Source organism: Psittacula echo (assembly GCF_963264785.1).
Source record: "Psittacula echo genome assembly, chromosome: 5".
NCBI lineage: Eukaryota > Metazoa > Chordata > Aves > Psittaciformes > Psittacidae > Psittacula > Psittacula echo.
This window is the reverse complement of record NC_137739.1, coordinates 70443507-70462697: the sequence shown is the minus strand read 5'-3', so window position 1 is coordinate 70462697 and position 19191 is coordinate 70443507. Positions and strand designations below refer to the sequence as shown.

Genomic DNA, 19191 nt, shown 5'->3' with positions numbered 1-19191 from the left:
GACAGATGTCACTTTGGGGGCGGGAAAGTCAAGTGGCAAGACAGGGGGAAAGCCTGACCTGGCTTGTGATCTCTCGCAGTCCTGTGGCAGGTAGCAGAGGGGCCGCCCGCAGCTTCGGGAAATCCCATTTGCTCGTACGAGCCAGTATGAGAGGAGCTGGATGCTGTTAAGGCAAGAGAGGTCTGGAGAGTGATGGGAAGAGGGCCTGGGAAAGCACCTAGAAAGATGGAAAAAACCTCAAAAGTGCTGTCCTCGGGATGTGTGGCAGGGATCATGTCAACCCCTGTGCTCCCTGCATCACTTTAGAACTCGACGAGGGAAGGCAGTGATACTGACAAGTGAAAATTGCAGCAAAAAGGAAACACTTTCTCATGCAACTTGCAGTTGTTTTTCTTGCAACTTGCAACGAAGCTGTAGCGCGCAGGAGGCCTTGAGACTGCGGGTACACGACTGAAACGTTGGACGTCCACGTGGGTAACCGAGACTTCCCCGTTACCGCCAGTCGGGGCTGGCTTGAGGAAGAGGAGAGGACACCCTGTCCCGTGGGGCGAGCCCCGGCGCGCGGGGAGGGGGCGGGCTCCCACCCGGGAGCGGGACGGGACCGCCCGGCGGCGAGGGGTCCCTGCCGGGCGCCCGCCAGCAGACGATGCCTCGCTCCAGATCTCTCCGAATGGCTTCGCCGGCCGAGGGAGGGGGGAGAGGCGGCAGAGGGCCGGGCTTGTGGCACATGGGGAGGGGGCGCCGCCAGCGCTAGCCCGGGCCGCTCCGCGCCGGCACCGCCGCCTCCCCGGCGGCATGGGAGGAGAGGGGAGCGCGGCAGGGAGCCGCCCGCCGGGCCCGGGCATTGGCGGCGGCGCAGCAGCGCTGGCAGCGGCGGGGCCGGGAGCCGCCGGCCGCCGAGGGGAGGGGTCCGGCTCCGTGCGGTCGCAGCGGAGCCGGCGCTGCGGCAGCAGCAGGCGCGGCGGGGCGGAAGTCCTTTGTTGCAGCCGCGGCGGCAACAGCAAAAGCAGCAGCGGCGGGAGCGGCGCGGGCAGTTCCCCTTCGGTGGCCGCCGCCTCCCCGCGCCGCGGGTAAGCGGGGCTGCGCGCCCCTCCGCGCCGTGTCCGGGGGCCGCCACCGGGCGCTGGGGAGGGGGGAGGCAGGAGGCGGCGCGGCGGCCGCAGCTCCGCCGGCGGCGGGAGGTGGGAAGTGCCGAGCGGCGCCTGCCGCGGCATGGCCCGGCATGGCCCGCCATAGTGGCGCGGGGGGAGCGGCGCTGCCAGGTAGGGGCTTTCCAGCCGCGGCCGGTCCCTGGCGAGCGGCCGCCGCCGTGACCTTGCGCCAGGCGGCCTGCCACGGCGCGACACGGCACGGCACGGCACGGTACGGTACGGTACGGCACGGCACAGAATGGTACGACGCGGTACAGCACGGCGCCGCCCGGGCTGCGCGGGGGCCGAGCGGTGGCGGCGCCTCGGTGGCGGGTCCGGCGCGGTTGTCCCGCGTTGCGCGGAGCCGGGCGGGCGCGCTCCACCTGCGGGGTGGCGGAGGGAGGAAGGGGGCGCGGGCGCGGCGCCCGGCGGCGGGGCCCGGCGGAAGCGGGCGGGGGGATGCCGGGGCTCTCGGCGGGGAGCCCCGCTGAGAAAAGAGAAGCGGCCTAGGGAGGTGCGGAGGCGCGGGGCCAGGAAGGGCACGGCGCTGCCCGGCTCCCTGCGGGACTAGGAGTCACGTTAAACATCCCCAGTGCCGTTATCGCCGCCGAGCCCTGTCCCCCCGGCGGCAGGCCAGCGGGTCCGGGCCCTGCTCCCTCTGTTCTGAAAACAAAACAAAACTTCGGGCGAGTTGCAGTAGTTGAACGAAGAACTGAGTGAAGCTGCAGCCTGGAGGGAATGCTCCACCCTGCCAGGCAGCAGACTTGGGTTTCACTCGGGGCTGGCAGTGCCCAGGATCGCCTTGGAGGCGGCTGGAAAGGGAATAGTTTTGTCACATAAAAACAAGTCTTGTGTTGCTCTGGGAGCAGTGTCGCAAATCTCGTTCCTCAAAGGATAGAAAGGTAGCAAAAGGAGTAGAGGGGACTGAAAACGCTGGGGTTTGGGGCCGGGGTTTTATTCTTTTACATTTTTCAGGATTTTTTTCTAACTCAGACTCTCAAGTTAGGCCTATTTGTCAGCTGGTAGATGAGTGCTGGTTCCTCTTGACACGTAGGCATTGGTAAACTGATAGCATGTGTTGGATGCTGTGTAATATTTGGTATTTACTGCCGGCTTATGTCATTTGCTTGCATTATTTTCCTTGCACTAGAGTATTGCAAGCACATACTGCAGATCTATCCGGGGTTGCAACAGTGTGGTGTTCCTTAGGCATTTAATTACATTAAACAAACATTCCTTTAATTAAAGGTGTTTGTTTAACATTCCTCATTACAGCTCTTGGAAAAACCCACACAGCAGCCGTGAGCAGGGGGTATGTGGGCTTCTCATTTTTACCAAATTACAACTTAAGCTTTCATGGTGAGCGGGGGAGAGGTGTTAAGACCATCTGGCCATGGGGAAAGCTGGCCAAACACGAACGGTTGCAGCGCTGGCAAAGATTTTCTTAGCAGCAGCACAGCAAGTTGACAAGATCATGGAGAGATTTTTCCGTGACTGGCCAGAAAACCTGAGGAGGAACAAGTCGTATTAGTTGCACTCTGCTGCTGTTCGAGGTAGCAGTGAACCAGCAGGCACCAGGGGTGGGTGTGTGTTCACAGACTGCTGCGGGAGGATGTTGGTAATGAAGACATGGGTTGGTGCAGCGTGGGAAGCTGGGAGAAGTAATAGAAGCCCCTTCTTCCTCGTAGCTGGAACATTTTGTGTGGAATAAGATTGCAGATGCTTCAGCTCTGCTTGCACAAGTCTTGTCTTCATCATGTTCAACCGATGTCACTGGCACAGGAATTTGCAGCAGTTACATTGAGTGCTCATACCAACCAGTGATTTGGGTTTTTAGATGCTTTCTTACTTGAATGTGTTAATTGCTTCTTTCACAGATTTCCACTATTGCTGACAGTGGAGAGCCCTGAAAGTCCAGGATGCACAAAGCCTTAGTAGTTACTTACCTTCTGTAGGGAAACAAAATAGCTGTTCAGAATTGAGATAATGAAAGTTTCCTGATAAAAATTCCAGTGTCCTTTCCCTTAGTTGTTACAGCTGGACCTCTCACTAGAGTCTTTCCAGACCGCGCACGCATGTAGCGTGAGAAGCCATGTGTGCATTTTTCAGTTTGACCAGTGGTTCCCAGAGGTTGGGTTATCCTGCCGGCTCTCTGCTTGGGCACAGTATACACCACTGCCCGGAGAGTTCTGCTGCAGACCCAGCGTGTGGGCACAATAGCTGACGTAATCTGCATGAAGACCATCTATATCCTCAGATTTGTCTTGTAAATTTTTCTTCATGCATGTTGTGCCACTGCAAAACTCTCTACAATTAGCTGGCTGTTGCTTTTTTTCCCCCATATTAAAGTTGTTTCATTGGATGGAGACTTTAGTGGTTTTATCTTTTTTATGTGCTGCAGGTAAAATGTGAAGCATTTAAGACCAGAAAGAGCCAACGAAATCTGTAGCTGGACCTGTGTATCAGAAGTTACTGTGCTTCATTCATATGCATCCAGCAAGCTATTACGCCCAAGTGCAACTTGTATGTAACCAGGGATGCTTTCCTGGAAGGTACATATATCTTCATTTGAGGGTCGCTGGAGATGGCTAAACCACCAAGATGCCTCTTGAAAGCTCTTGAAAGAGTGTGGATAAAAAGGCTTGTCTTTCTGCTATGAGGCATAAATGGGGTGTCATAATTTTTTCCCCACTCATTGTTTCTTTGAAACATATCATTACCTTGTTGCCTGACAACTTTTTACGACTGTAAAAGTGTCAGATAAAAGGTAATTGTGACTTTCTAGAGTAATACTCTGTGGCTATCAAGTTAGCTTAAAAGGCTGCGCAAGCTCTCTCTGGTACTTGTACTCCATAGATCTGATCTAAAGTTTTTTGAGATCGGGCTTTAGTGCAAACTCTAATTTCCTAATTTATTCACCAGGGGTTTTCTGACACCTTATTCCTTTTCTTTAGAGGAGTGTTCTTACCTAAGAGCGTGCAATACATCTTAATTCTCAATTAGCAACTGAGAAACTTGCTAAACTTTGATGGCTAAATTTTTTAATTAATAACTTGCTAAATTTTGATAGCTGTTTCCCATTTGTGGACATGGATGCGGAATAAGCAGAGAACTGCCTGTTGAGTTGGGGATCGAGTGGCTCCGACAGCTCGTGGTTCAGGTCTTTGGAGCATCTTACCTTTCCCCGATTCAGTAGCCTGAGTGTCAGCTGAAACTTGTTTCTATATGTTGGCCACAAGTCTGTTTAAAATGAGTTAATTCAGCCATGAGGATGTGTCTGAAGATGAGTATCTACTTCATTGGAAATGGCTTCACAACTAGCACGCTTGAAGGCAGCGGATTGGAAGGACTATGGGAGGAGGATAAATTACACATTCAGTCCTTTGTAGCCTGAATAATGGAGCTTAATTAGATTTTCCCTGGCAGTACATGGAATTCCCATAATTGTTTTAATTCATGATCAAGGCTACACTTGCAATGCAAACTGCATCTTGCCCATTCCTGCTGTTGAGGTGGTCACCTGGCCCCAAGGTCTTTGCTGTTTCTGCAACATTAGTGTAAACTGAGGCGCCGCCTTAGACTACACAGTACTCGGTGGCTTCCTGTTAAGTATGTCCAGTTAAACTTTGAGCCTGCCAACAGCTCCATGGTCAGTGCACTAGATGAACACCTAAGCTTCTGAGGCATCACATGGAGAATTTAGACATGTTGTGTACAGTCTTCTCTTGAGCATCTGGGTGCTGTTGTTTAGGAATCCAGGCTCTGTGGTGGGTCTGACCCACAAAGGCAAATTAACTCTTTAGGGAGAACAGTTCTTTGGAACCTGTGCCACGTGGGATATATGGTATCAGACTGAAGTGGGGAATTTGCTTTCTGGTGCCTGTGTGCTTGTGTCTTTGGATAACTGGGCGTTGTTTTCTTGAGGTTTTCCAGTCTCATTTTCTATTAGCACCAAATTCTCCACTCATGTATTATACTTTTGTTCAGCCTGCTGTTGGTTACCAAAGAAAAGCAGCCAGTAACTGAGTGTGTAAGTGCTCCGTTTTGCCGGCTCAGCAGTGGAAATGCTGGGTTTTGAAAACCGCTTACTAATTTTAGGAGCCGAAAGACTCCTAAGTTCTGAACCGTGTGGTATGTCCTTTTTAAAGACAGCAAAGTTAGCAAAAGAATTTCACCAGTTCTTTGCTTTAGGACTTCTTTGCTTATTTAGTTTTAAAACATCTCAGAAAAATTTGAGTGTGAGGAAATGAGAAAAAAAACCCCACATGGGGCTGTAGTAAATACCTGTTCTTTCTTGTTAGCAGACTTCTAAACAGCATGTTTAGTTAGTGTAATAGTGCATATAACCTTGTTCATGGTAACATCTGAATAGTAGTAGTATCTGAGAACTGACTCAAAAGAAAATACCTGGTAGCAGACAGACAGCTTGAATCAAAGTGTGTCAGTGTGAAAAATAAACATTTATTAGGAAAATAAAATGCCTATAGAGACTTTAAATTTGAAAATCAGAGTAATCATACCTGACTCAAATATTTTCACTTTTCATATCAGATGCTTTTCTAGATGATCTTTTCAGAACACCTCCGCAGTGTTCACTGTTGCTTACACTGCAGCCCATTGCTGTATTCAGTGCACAAATTGGTCACTGATGAAGATGGAGTTACTTGTGTTCCTTGTGGATGTGGGTCATTTGTGACTACAGTATTTGGGTGCTTCACAAAGGCAGTGTGCTAGTCGATTGGGCAAGTGGCTGGTATCTCTCCTGTTTTTGAAATAGAAGAGAAGGTCAAAAATACTTGCAAATTTTGGACTGACAAACTTGCCTGTGTAAAGCTTTAATTTTCCAAGATACTTGGTGATTAATACATACAGAGGATAGCTCCCATTGGCCTCAGTTGATGTTGATAGTGTTTCACTGTATGAGTAAATTGGACATCCAAAAAATGCAAGCCAGACAACTAAAAAAAAGGTTGAAATGACCTGTTCTGGCAATGATGGTGATGGGATGCTGTTCTCCAAGGCAGTGTTCATTGCTGTGAGATTCTCTTTTTTGTCCTCTGCTCTCATTTGCTTCACATCTCTGAGTGCTTTGCTGAATGAGCTGTCCCCTTTCAGCTCAGCACTCTGCTCAGAGGCCCAGCGGGCTTCTCCCTGCCTTCCCCATTAACATAGGCTTTCCCTCACATTCTTACATTTCCCAATCTCCCTGCATTTTCACCAGGCCCTCTTCTGGGTCTGGCTCTCATCACCCAGAACCATGCATCTTCTTGCCTGCAGGGTGAGCTCCCACTTTGCAGCAGTTCAGCTGGGCCAGAACCAGGCTGGAAGGAATGGGACAGAGTAGTGGCAGGAGCAGGCCATGTCTGTCACTGTGGAGCTTTTTATGTCCTTGGTTGCATGAGGAGGAGTGTGGCCAGCAGGGTGAGGGAGGTGATCTGATGCCTCTACTCTGCTGTGCTGAGGCTCCACCTGGAGTACTGCATTCAGCTCTGGGCCCCCAACATGAGGACATGAAGCTGTTGGAACAAGTCCAGAGGAGGGCCACGAGGATGATCAGGGGACTGGAGCACCTCCCGTATGGAGACAGGCTGAGAAAGGTGGGGCTGTTCAGGCTGGAGAAGAGAAGGCTGTGTGGAGACCTCAGAGCAGCCTTCCAGTATCTGAAGGGGGCCTACAAGGATACCAGAGAGGGGCTTTTTTGTCAGGGACTGTAGCAATATGACAAGGGGTGGTGGGTTTAAAATAAAACAGAGGGAGTTCAGGTTAGGTATAAGGAGGAAGTTCTTTACTGTTAGGGTGGTGAGGCACTGGAACAGGCTGCCCAAGGAAGTTGTGAATGCTCCATCCCTGGCAGTGTTCAAGGCCAGGTTGGAAGGAGCTTTGAGCAACCTGCTCTAGTGGAAGATGTCTCTGCCCATGGCAAGGTGTAGGAACCAGATTATCTTAAGATCCTTTCCAACCCAAACTGTTCTAGAATTCTCCATCCATCTACCAGGAGGGATGCTAAAACCCATCAGTGAGTTGTGGTACAGAGCAATCTCCAGCAAGCCCTGCTGTGACTTTGTGGAGGTGACACATAGAATCATGGAGTGGTTTGGGTTTGCATGAGCCTTTAAAGGCCATTTAATCCAACTCGCCTGCAATGAGCAGGGACATCTTGAACTAGATCAGGTTGTTCAGAGCTCCGTCCAGTCTAGCCTGTAAGGGATGAGGCATCTACCACCTCTCTGGAGAACCTATGCCAGGTTCTCATAATAAAAGCTTTATTCCTTGTATCTAGTCTGTTTTGGAGTTTAAACCCATGGCAGAGCTCTGCGCAAAAGGAGGGTTTCATCATGGGTGGGATGGCTCAGTCAGGCCCCTGTGTACAGAGAAGCTGCAAGAGTGTTCTCAGTGAGGCTGTAAGCTGGAACTTTAGTAACTAACGAAGTCTTAAGTGTGAACAAACTGATAATTTTTATCTTCTCCCTATCAAGCTTATAGCTTGGCCAGATTCAGGCAGATTTTTATATCATGACAACATAGCCAAGTCATAGGACTTTCTCCCCTATGAAGTCTCCCTTCAAAGATTTTGGAAAAGAAACTTTTTTAAAAGAAAAAGAAATAATGAAATAATAGACGAAAGTTTTTTCCTAGCCTCATTTTTGGACCCATTTTGACTGAAATTTTCTGTGAAGGGAAAAAAAAAAGAATGAATCAGTCCAAAGCAGACAATTCTGAGGGGAAGTTTTGCCTTTGCTGGTTGAAATATGTCGAAGTTTTAAATAGCCCAGCACAGGCTCTCATAGTGGGAAGTGTTGGCAGCTGTGAATATATAGTTACATCCAGCAGGTTAATACAGCATCCAGAGGGAGGATGCCAATGCTTTCATTAACATAAATAACTTCAAACACTCTCTATTTTAATACCTATGTGTAGTACTACCGCAGGAGAGCCTGGGTATCTGAGCACCTTGCTATCCTGGCCAAGTGACCTCATGCTCCAGCTGGCTTTTTCCAGAGCGGTGGCAGGAGGTGGGCATTGACAGTGGGTCGTTGTTGCGTACTGGGACATGTGCTGAAGGCTCTGCAAGAGTTCCCCTGCCAAAAGGAAAATGTATTTCACCTTTTTCAAAGAAGGAGGAAACGTGGAAAGTTCTGATGAGTTTGCATGGGGTCACTCCAGTAGCTGCCAGATTGTTCCCACCATTTGGAAATGCCCCAGTCTGCAGGTGTGCACATAGTTTGTGACCTTTTTGGTCCAACCTTGCTGCTTGTACTGCTGCTTTGCTATTGGAGGACATGATGGAGTACTTTCAGTGTAGAGCAAAAAAAATTGTATAAAAATGCCACTTTATGAGGATGCGGAGATTAAAGCGAGCTATCCGGAGCCTTTGCTTGTCTTGATGGCAGTTCATGCCAAGAGGCCTGTGGTGCCTTAGACTGCATCTTTTCACTTTCTTTTGGTTTTCACTCTTACAATGTGGAAGTTGAAGTCAATTCTTTGTTATTATGTAGCTGCTGTTCTTAATACTTGATACAGTATACTGAATTGCATGTAAGCATCTAATGAATTGCCTCAAATCCAAAAAAAGCATGTGGAAGAATATGAAGTGCGCTTTTATTATTACTTGGTGTTGAGAGCTTTGCTGGTTTTCACAGAAACACCCAAAAATGCCCAGTGACTTAGACTATAATAAATTTCTGTAGAAAAGGTGTGAAGTTGTTTCAGAGGTTATCCTACCTTGAAAGCCATCCTTGTGCAAGTCAATAAGAAAGCCATTACATGCATTCCATGCCATGAGTTGTATTTCTGCAGTGAACACCATTGGGCCAAACTGGTCAGAGAATTATTATTGGCAGGGTGCTCGCCCTGAGTTTTGGGTGTTGAGAGGATTGGGTTGAGACAATGAGCACAGCTGCCATGCAGATGCTCATTGTCTCACTACAGTTCAACCCAAATCATAAGGGTCCTGTTGCCAGACAAGGTCTTGTGCTGGTGGTGATCCATAGGTAGTGCTATATGAGTAGTCAGCAGGGAATATTACCAAGTGGGGTGAGAATGTTCTTGTCTTGAGAGCTTGAGCATGTTTCTTCCATGGCAGTCCTTCATGGAATGAAGAACGGTGACTTAACATTAGGTTTGCTACTAAACAAGCCAGGCAACACCTATGACTTGCAAATTCAACACTAATTGTGGAATTTAATTTCTCCACCCATTTCTCAGCCTCTAGGAGATGTAAGCTGTTAGGGGAAAAAAGAATAGGGAGCATTTGTGTGTGTATTTTGTTTAAATTCTGGACAGTTGAAAAAATTGACTCATAAAATGCCATTTAATGTATGCTGTTTGCTAGCCTATACGTTACTTGTACAGATCTCTTACAGTTGTTTGCATTCTTTGCAATAACCTTGCAAAATGTTAAGAATGCTCATTACTGCTTTAGGTTTTTCATTTCAGTTAGGGCATTGTTCATACTCTCTTTTGGTTTCTCTCTTCCCTCCGTGTGCAGTTAGTATAATTATGTATGTAGGTGAAGGTTTTCCAAAGTAAGTAGTGACTAGCTGTTGGATATGTCTGCACTTGAAGTTTATTTTCCGTAAATCAAATGCACACCTCCTGTACAATACATTTCTTCTGGATGTTTTTGTTAACATAAATCAGTATCTTTTCTTCTTCTTTTCTCTGGAGGACAAATTAGCCCTTTCACCTACAGCAACCCTCAGCACTCGTAGAACTTTCCCTCTAGTCTTTGTCAAGGCTTCATTTCACCGTGGCCTCACCTCTGCCATGCTAGCTTTTGCAGTTCTCTTTTGTGAAGTTTTCCTTTGTCTGGTCTCCCATCTACGTGTTTTGGTTATATTACAGTACTCTGAACGAGTGGTTTTGAAAGCAGTTGGAGGCACAGCATGCACCACTTCCTGCCTCTGTGCAGTCCATGTGGTTGTCACGCAGCTAGCCTGGTCACCATCTGCAGCGGGCTTGTACGTGGGATGTGCCACCACAGCTGGACTGCCCTGCACTTCTGAGAATGCCTTTGAGTTTGCAGTTCCTGGTTTGCAAGATGCTTTGCAGATAAGGTTGAAACTGTCCCTGAGCTGCCCTGAACAGCAAAAGCGTGTGGATGCAGCTTGTGTGGATGCAGCTTGTGTGGATGCAGCTTGTGTGAATGCTCTGCTGATGTATCTTCCCAGGTTCCTTTAATGGGGAGGGAGAGACTGGTTTGAGCCTGGCCTGGTTTCATGGCCAGGCTCGAACTATGTGTTCTATGTGTTGTATCATATGCCCATTGGACTGACGGGTGAAAAATGTAAGATGAGACTGAAGAGTGGTTATTTACCTCACAAGGTAAGCTTACTCTTAAGAGTCAGCTTACTTTGTATAGGTGTTGTCCTTGGGCCATCTTACACAAGTCTGCCCTGTGAAGTTCTGCATTCAGAATTCATATCTGAAAATCTTGGCTGCAGGACTTTTGAGATATATTCCTAATTTATATTTTAGCAGTGTTGCTCTGATTGACATGTGCGGTGGTGATGTTTATTAGTTTACTAGTCTTGTAAGTCGAGTGGTGAGAGCATGGAGTTATGGATGTTTTCACTGGCATCAATATTTGCAAGTAGTTACCAGCGAAGATCTCAGACAGGAAGCGGAACCACAAACAGTGTGAGAATAGGAGGACCTAGAGAGGAAAAAGATGACAGTTCCCCCCTTCCGTTTAAGTAGGGTTTGTTTTTGTGCTCGTGATCTAACAGATGTCTTCTTCTTTATGCAGGGCTATAATTGAAGTACAAGATGGCAAGAACCAGCCACAGCAACTATGTCCTTCAGCAGCTAAACAACCAAAGAGAGTGGGGCTTTCTGTGCGACTGCTGTATTGCTATCGATGATATTTATTTTCAAGCACACAAAGCAGTCCTTGCTGCGTGCAGCTCCTATTTTAGGATGTTTTTTATGAACCATCAACACACTACAGCCCAGCTGAATCTAAGCAACATGAAGATTAGCGCTGAATGCTTTGATCTTATTTTACAGTTCATGTATTTAGGAAAAATTATGACAGCCCCCACCAATTTTGAGCAATTTAAAGTGGCCATGAACTATTTACAGCTATATAATGTACCTGAATGTCTAGAAGATATACAGGATACAGACTCATCTGGTTTAAAATGTTCATCTTCTGCTTCTAGCACCCAGAATAGCAAAATGATATTTGGCGTGAGAATGTATGAAGACACGCTTGGCAGAAATGGCAGCGAAGCAAACAGGTGGGGCATGGAGCCGCCAAGTTCAACAGTAAATACATCCCATAACAAAGAGCCTGATGAGGAAGCTTTGCAGCTAAGCAGCTTCCCCGAACAACTGTTTGATGTCTGCAAAAAAAGCACCACGTCCAAATTCTCTCACACAAAAGAGCGCGTGTCCCACTCACGCCGCTTTGGAAGAAGCTTCACCTGCGACAGCTGCGGGTTTAGTTTTAGCTGTGAAAAGCTACTGGATGAGCATGTGTTAACGTGCACTAACAGGCATTCCTACCAAAGTGCCAGGTACTACAGTACTGAAAAAATTGACTTTAATGAAAAGGACTCTACTTCTAAAGTAATCTCTACGCAAACAGAAAAATACAAGGGGGACTCGAGCCAAGCAGCGGATGATTCTTCGTCTCCTGTGTCAAACGTCACAAGCAGAAAAAGCAGCACGGTTGCCTCCGAGACATCAGGTGAAGAAGGAAGTAGAGCCTCTGAGAGGAAGAGGATTGTTATCAAGATGGAACCAGAGGACAATCCTGGTGATGAACTGAAGGATTTTAATATTATTAAGGTGACAGATAAAGACTGCAATGAGTCCTCAGACAATGATGACCTAGATGATGAACAGGAAGAGCCGCTTTACAGGTACTATGTTGAGGAAGAGATCAGAGAGAAGAGAAGTGCTCGGAGGACTTTAAAACCCCGTTTATCCATGGATGAGGATGAAAGAAAGTGCTTGAAAAGTCCGCGGCACCTTAACAGGAAGGCTCCTTCAGTTCAGGAAGACGTGGAGAACGCTCCCTGTGAACTTTGTGGGTTAACAATCACCGAGGAAGATTTGTCCTCTCATTATTTATCCAAACACATAGAAAATATATGTGCTTGTGGCAAGTGTGGTCAAATACTGGTCAAAGGCAAGCAGTTACAGGATCATGCGCAGACATGTGGAGAACCCCAGGATCTGACCATGAATGGTATCAGAAATTCTGAGGAGAAAATGGACTTAGAAGAAAACCCTGAAGAGCAGTCGGAAATAAGGGACATGATGTTTGCAGAGATGCTGGAGGACTTCAGGGACAGTCACTTCCCAATGAACAGCCTTCAAAAAAAACAGTTATACAAGCATTCAGCCTGTCCTTTCCGATGCCCTAATTGCGGTCAGCGTTTTGAAACTGAAAACCTTGCGGTTGAACATATGTCAAACTGCCTGGAGCAAGATCTGTTCAAGAACTCCATGATGGAAGAGAACGAGAGGGATCACAGACGTAAGCATTTCTGCAATCTTTGTGGGAAAGGATTTTATCAGCGTTGCCACTTGCGGGAACACTATACCGTTCATACCAAGGAAAAACAGTTTGTTTGTCAGACATGTGGGAAGCAGTTCTTAAGAGAGCGCCAGTTGCGGCTCCACAATGATATGCACAAAGGCATGGCCAGGTATGTCTGTTCCATTTGTGATCAAGGAAACTTCCGAAAACATGACCATGTACGGCATATGATATCTCACTTATCAGCTGGAGAGACTATATGCCAGGTCTGCTTTCAGATATTCCCAAATAACGAGCAACTGGAGCAGCACATGGATGTTCATCTGTATACATGTGGAGTATGTGGAGCAAAATTTAATTTGAGGAAAGATATGAGATCTCACTATAATGCCAAGCATTTGAAAAGAACCTAAGCATAAATACTGTTAAAGCATTAAGTTGGCAGCAGAGAGAACACCAAAGCAAGGCATACAGTATAGTACAGAAAAAAAAAGTAAAAAAAAAAAAAAGAAAATAGGTCTCTTTTTTTATTATTTTTTTTAAGACCCTCCTAACCGTAGGCGTCTATTTAGGCTCATTAAGTATATAGCTTTGAAAAGCATCATGTGTTTAATTATTACATTTTCACTGTTTCCTAATATAAGTTTCTGTTCTTAATTTTATTGTTTTACTAAGTAGATATACAAATCATTATTTTTAAACTGTAGATTAAAAGCACAATGTTACCCCTTCACTGACTGCTATTAAACAGTTCTCGGATCCATTTCCGTAAGATGAGTGCTTTAATATTTCCATGTGTTGTTTCTTCATGTGCAAATTTTAGATCACAGCCATTAATGTGCAAGAGCATAATTGTTCATAATCCCCAAATTCATTTTCAAAATGATAAAAAGATGCAAAGAAATAATCCTTTGCTCTCTGACTGTAAGGGCAGAGCTGGCTGTCCTGGTCCTCTGCTTCTTGGCTTTGTTGGAAGGTGCATCCCAGGAGTGAGAGCACATAGGCTCAGTTAAACCTTGGAGATTTGAATTGGTGTATGCAAAGGGAAAGGGAGTTAATGCCTGTTGGGATACCCGAGGAGTTCCCAGCAGAGTGGTCGTTTTCCAGACTTGAAGTCCTAGCAGAACTGTACAAGTGATGTTGGCATTTCTTTTACTATCTGTACCTGTGTGGGTATATATAACCTGCTTATCCTACTGTACAAGGGAAGAGTGGCTGTGGTGGATTGCTAGGAATGCAGAATGGCAGTATGCATTGAGAACTCTCTTTTTCAGCCTAGCTGTAAATGGTGCCTTGCTGATTGTGTTGGGAAGTTAAAAGTGGGATGGATGGGCGTGAAGATAGTCCTGTTGCTTGGGCGGGGAGGGGAAGGGGGAGTGTGACTCATGTGAACCTTAGTCTTTTTGTTTCTTGTTTTCATGATACATTCTGAATGTTCTGGTTTTCAACAGGAATATAACAAGACTGCAGAGTTTGCTTAATAAATGTAAAGACATTTTATGCATTTTAAGATTCCTTTCTGATTCCAGTATAGCCCTCATCTGTGTAGGTTGTCTCTTAATTGAATTTAAAAATCCTACTAAGTACCAGCTGACCTCAGTTCAGTGAGGCAGTTTGGCCTTTGAGAGAATGACTGGCTTTGACTCCTAGGCACCAGCTGTCTCAATGTTTTTTAAGTGTGTGATTTTTAATGCGGGGAGGAAAGGATCCTGATCTGTAATGGTGGAGAAAACTATTAAAAAATAAAACCTTGCAGTACTTCTCCCAGCAGATTTTACTTTATCAGAGAGGTCAGTAATGCTATTTCCTAGAGAGGGAGGAAAGCAATTTAGAACACCAATTAAGGCAGTTGGACTAGATGATTGTTATAGGTCCCTTCTAACTGAAATACTCTATTCTGTCACCTCACATGCCCGTGGTGGGGTTGAGAATAGGAGCCGGGGCTTTGAGTCTAGTCACTGTCAGAGTTGAGTTTTGATCCCTTGTTGTTTCTTGGGGATTATGCAGCGGATTACGATGTGTATTGAGCTGCAATGTTAGGCTAGTTAGAGAAATTAATACAGTTCGGAGTCTCCATTGTAACTATTTAAATCGATATGAGTCGCCTTGCATTTGTTCAGTTTTAAACGTGCATTTGAATTTCTCTTCGTTGGTAGATGTGTGTGTTTCTGCACTGATGGAGAAGGACCCTGCTGCCAGACCTCAGTCCTGTGCCAGCAGCTGGCTCCCTGGGCGGTGACTGTTTCAGGTGCAGTTCAGGCCTTTAGCTAGTTTTGCCCTAACTGCTCAGTCCTGTGTTTTCTTGTATGATGATGAAGTCAACCAAGTCCTGAATAATCCTGGGGCCAAAAAGACCATGGACATGAATGTACTCCAGCATTTCAATTAATTCAGAGCTGCCCCCTCAGAATTTATTCTACGTTCCCCATCCCAACCCAGACTAAAACTCAGTGTGTAAGAATTCAAATAAGCGGGATGGGTATTTTTATTCTTTTTAGCAATGGAATCAGTGTTAAGGTGACTGTAAGATCTTAAAAAGACAAAATAGTTAAATATAATGACCATCTTGAAGATGAACTAGTTAATCAAGTGGTGTAGTGGAAGAGTTTAGAGGGGGCTAATACACCTCACATGACAGTTCTCTGACATGCATGTTATCCCTTATGGTACCAGCTATGTCTGGATTGGGAAATGCTGCCAAGGGAAGTGAGGGAGAACTGGGAGGTGCTGGGGGAGTTGGCAGAAGGTTCTTGTGGCACTGGGGGAGTGGGAAGGCTGAGTGGGTGAGGAGATCCTGAGTGGGATGGAGTGGCAAAGTCTGGAGAGGCAGGATTAGAGCTATGCAATGGGAAGCAAATCCCAAAGGTGGCATGGAGGGGGCAGTTGAAGGAACGGATGAAACGTCCTGTAGACCAGAGTGAGAATGACTCAGCCTGGCTGGGAGAGCTGTCAGCCCCTATGATTAGCTCACTACTGCACACTCAGATTGCACACCAAGTACAGCCGGCTCCTATGCTGGAAGGGCTGTGGTGGCACAGCAAAGACTAAATTAAAGACTTCATTGAAAAGGAGGAGGTGACCTCTGTGAACTATTGTTCCTCAATACAGTGAGGGGCTAAGGGTGATTTATGGAGACTCCTGCTCAGGGTGAGGAGCCCTTGTTTACAGTGTATTAGCCTGAACTTGACCCAAAAACATTTCAGAAAGAAGTGACTTCCTAGTGTAAGTAGACCTGACAACTACAGAAGTTAGATGGATGAACTGGGAATGATGGTATTTATGTGTACTATCTAACTTTATAAACACCCTTGAATACCTTTGTTTTCAATTATAAGCTGTGTTGTAGCCTTTCAAAAGAAAGCTTGTTAAACCTTTCCAAATGAACTTGAATTACTGTTTTTCCTGTTCTTGTGAAACAAAACTGAGTGCCTCGGAGTTCACGTGTATGCATGTCCATTGTAGGGCTCAGAAAGAGCATGAATTGCACTTCAGGGAGCTTAAGAGTGGATCTACTTGTATGTAGGCAGAGAAAAAGAGAAAGTAGCCTGAAAAATTATCACGGGGAATATAGGAAAGCAAATCAAAGGTATTAAGGCATGAAGAGGATGGCCTGGCTTGCAAATAGACGGGGAGAGTATTTATGGTGAGGTGTAAAAGCATGGAGGGGGAACAGCATGGGACTGTTGGAGAAAAGGCCTGGAGTTACAGAAGGAATTTGGCTGTTGTGAAGGGGAAAAGGGGGGGTGCTGAGGCAGCCTGGGGCTGCTCACTCTTGAGGACAGGGGTGTTCTCCCCAGAATGGGACATCTGCAGGAGAGTGAAATGATTGTGTTTCAGCACTCCTACCATGATAAGCATTACTTACTGTGCAGACAGAGCAAAAGCAGCCCTGAAAAAAAAAAAAAAACAACCCAAACAATTGCAGTTACAGTATCTTAGAAATGTTACTGTTACTTGAAAGATAGTGAAGGGCAGCAAACAATACTTCATTTAGACTTGTGTTTCCTCTAACAAATTTGTACTATGTCATCATAGGATAGTTCCTTTGCATCTCCTTACTACACTATGTGGTCTGTTAGAGCATAAAAGCCCTTGATCTTTGAGAGTGGAGGTGTAAGCATACCACGTTGCACAAGGCACAGCCAGAAAGAGAAGGACCAGCTGGATGTTCTGACTTACGTTTTTAAGTGATCTATTCTTATTTTTGGAGGACCTCTTTATGTTCTATTGTTCTTCTAACTCTGGTAGTGGTGTGGGCTGCAACCTTGAAAACAATTTGTAAATAGCCAGCCTAGCTCTTAGCTTTCAGGGTTTACTGAAAGTTAAGAGGGAATTCATGAAGACCTGGAATGAGCTTCAAAATGCCACAAAAGCTGTTAAACTTCTTTTTCAGTTTCAGAGGAAATGTTTACATGTATTCGTAAATGCTTATTGGTAACTTTTGAGTTCAAAGAGTATTTCCCTTTGTGTATGATATTTGTAGCCAACAGGTCTGTGGAGAAATCTTGATTTGAATAGATTAAAATATCAGAATTCTACAAATTTATGCTTTTATTAGGAGATTTACCTATTTAACAGGTTAATGGAGAAAAGTTCAGCATACTTTTTTATTCAGAGCACTAGACAGAAAATGTACTGCCCCATATATTAAAAATACATTGTTACAAAAGTAACTACACTGTTGTATTTTAACTTCCTAGTGCTAAAGTATCATGAGTATCTCAGCTGCTGGTGAGGATGTAAGTTTGCTCCTGAAGGCAGTGCCACCTTGAGCCGTGGTAGCTCCTTACTCCTTCCCCACCTTGTTTCAGCTCTCGTAGCCCTTGTGTGCCACCCTCTCCATTGTCAAAAGCAAATATTTGGGTAGCTTCACAACAAACTGAATCAAACAATGGGCCTTTTTTTATTCCCTGTGGGGCTATTTTTTGGCTGGACCAGTTCCCCGCTGTGCTTTCCTCTCCGGCTTTATGTCAGATCTAGTGCTAGCACAATAGAAGGGGTGACTTGAGGGGAGAAATAAGTGGCTGGAGAGGGCTCGTTTGCTTAAACCAGCTGTGCCAGCACTCAAAGCACATCCTGAACTTAACTTGGTCTCTGTCTCCCCCAAGCATCCTTGTGGAAGTTGAACTCTGGCATTCATCTCCTATTTCCTGATAAGGAGAAAAGGCAGCCCAGCCTCTTACGTACAAATGAGACACAACTATGCTATCTGCCCTCTTTACAAGAACTGGAAACCCTCCCGTGTTCAGTTCATCCCTCGAATATGCTCTGGAGCTTTCTTAACCTTTCTTGAAACAGACTGTGTGGCATTGCATGCTACTGGGTTCATGTAGTTGGCTTGGCTCAAGGCCAGGAACCAGCTGGGCCCCTTGTCCAGCCAAACACCAGGACTAGCTCCCACCTTCCTTTGGTCTTTGTGCCCTCCAGCTGTGGGCCCAGATGCAGCTGTGCTGCTCACACACTTGGCAGCTGGACCCCCGCTTTCCTACTGCTCCGTGCCCCTCGCCACTCACAACATGCACTTCTCTGGGTCTTGCGATAAGAGGGGCAGTCATCTCCTTTCTGGACTAATAGTGAAAGCTCAGGACAATTCCTTAAGGAGGTGCTGGCAGTATCTGTTATATCCACATGTGCCTGCTTCTGACTTCTAAGCGATTTCTAATCTGAAAGGGTTAAAAATCAAATACTCTGATTTCCCTAATTCTCAGCTGGTTTGATGCTTGTCACAGACTTAAAGACCTGCAGGATGAAGCATCTCTAATTTCACTTCATAAAAATCTGTTGAAGGCTAGAAATTAGGAACATGTTTGTAAAAGCTGACTTTTCTGTAGTTTCAGTTTTCTGTGTTTTCTTTCAACTTCCAAAAAACTCCTAAAATATTGCTGTGCCATGTAGTCTCCAGACATGTTACTAGGTTGAGATTTTGAAGGGGGGAGATGCCAAGGACATGTTTTATAAATTGTTTTTCTGCCACTTCTACAGTCACTTCTACAATTCTGGAATTAATTGTGATTCTGTTTTATTTTTTCATGCAGAAAGACAAATCTTATTTGGTACAGTGCCACAGAGCTCATGACTCAGGAGTCAGTTCATCATGACCGTAAATACTCAGCCCTGAGACAAACAGCCCATGTTCCTTGTCATGTACTTGAATGACCAGTGACAACTTCACAAGAGGAATGCTACCAGATTTTAATTTGGGTCATTTTTGCCCTCAGATGTCTTGTAGTTTTGGTTTTTTGTTCTGGTTTGGGTTTTAAGTCAACAAGAAAAACAGTGATGTGCCTCATGCTTTTAGAGAAACTATTTTCAGTAATTGGTGCACAGTCCATATATATAAGTAGTTGAAAATATGTTTTTAATGTTTTATATTAATATATTCCAGGGAACAGAATTATGAGATGAGAAATAGACAGACAGTCCAAGGCCAGATTTTGACTGACTGTTTTTGCATAGCTACCGTGGCACACCTCACCCCAAGAACCTGGAATTTCAGAAGTGGCCAGTATTTCTCCTTCAAGAAAACAGGAAGGTTTTAATGCTTTTCTGGGCCTTCTGGCATAATAAAAC

General features: G+C 45.7%; 1 protein-coding gene across 1 annotated transcript; it reads left to right on the top strand.

Annotated features, from left to right (window-relative positions):
• Positions 1-965: 965 nt before the first annotated feature.
• On the top strand, positions 966-14626 carry ZBTB1 (zinc finger and BTB domain containing 1). The gene is made up of 2 exons (XM_080617136.1): positions 966-1070; positions 10879-14626. The coding sequence occupies exon 2, from the start codon at positions 10899-10901 to the stop codon at positions 13032-13034; it is 2136 nt and encodes a 711-aa protein (XP_080473262.1). The 5' UTR covers positions 966-1070; positions 10879-10898; the 3' UTR covers positions 13035-14626.
• Positions 14627-19191: the final 4565 nt, after the last annotated feature.

Bases quoted from the DNA above. Each gene is read 5' to 3' on its own strand.
- ZBTB1 (XM_080617136.1), top strand. From the start codon at position 10,899: ATGGCAAGAACCAGCCACAGCAACTATGTCCTTCAGCAGCTAAACAAC.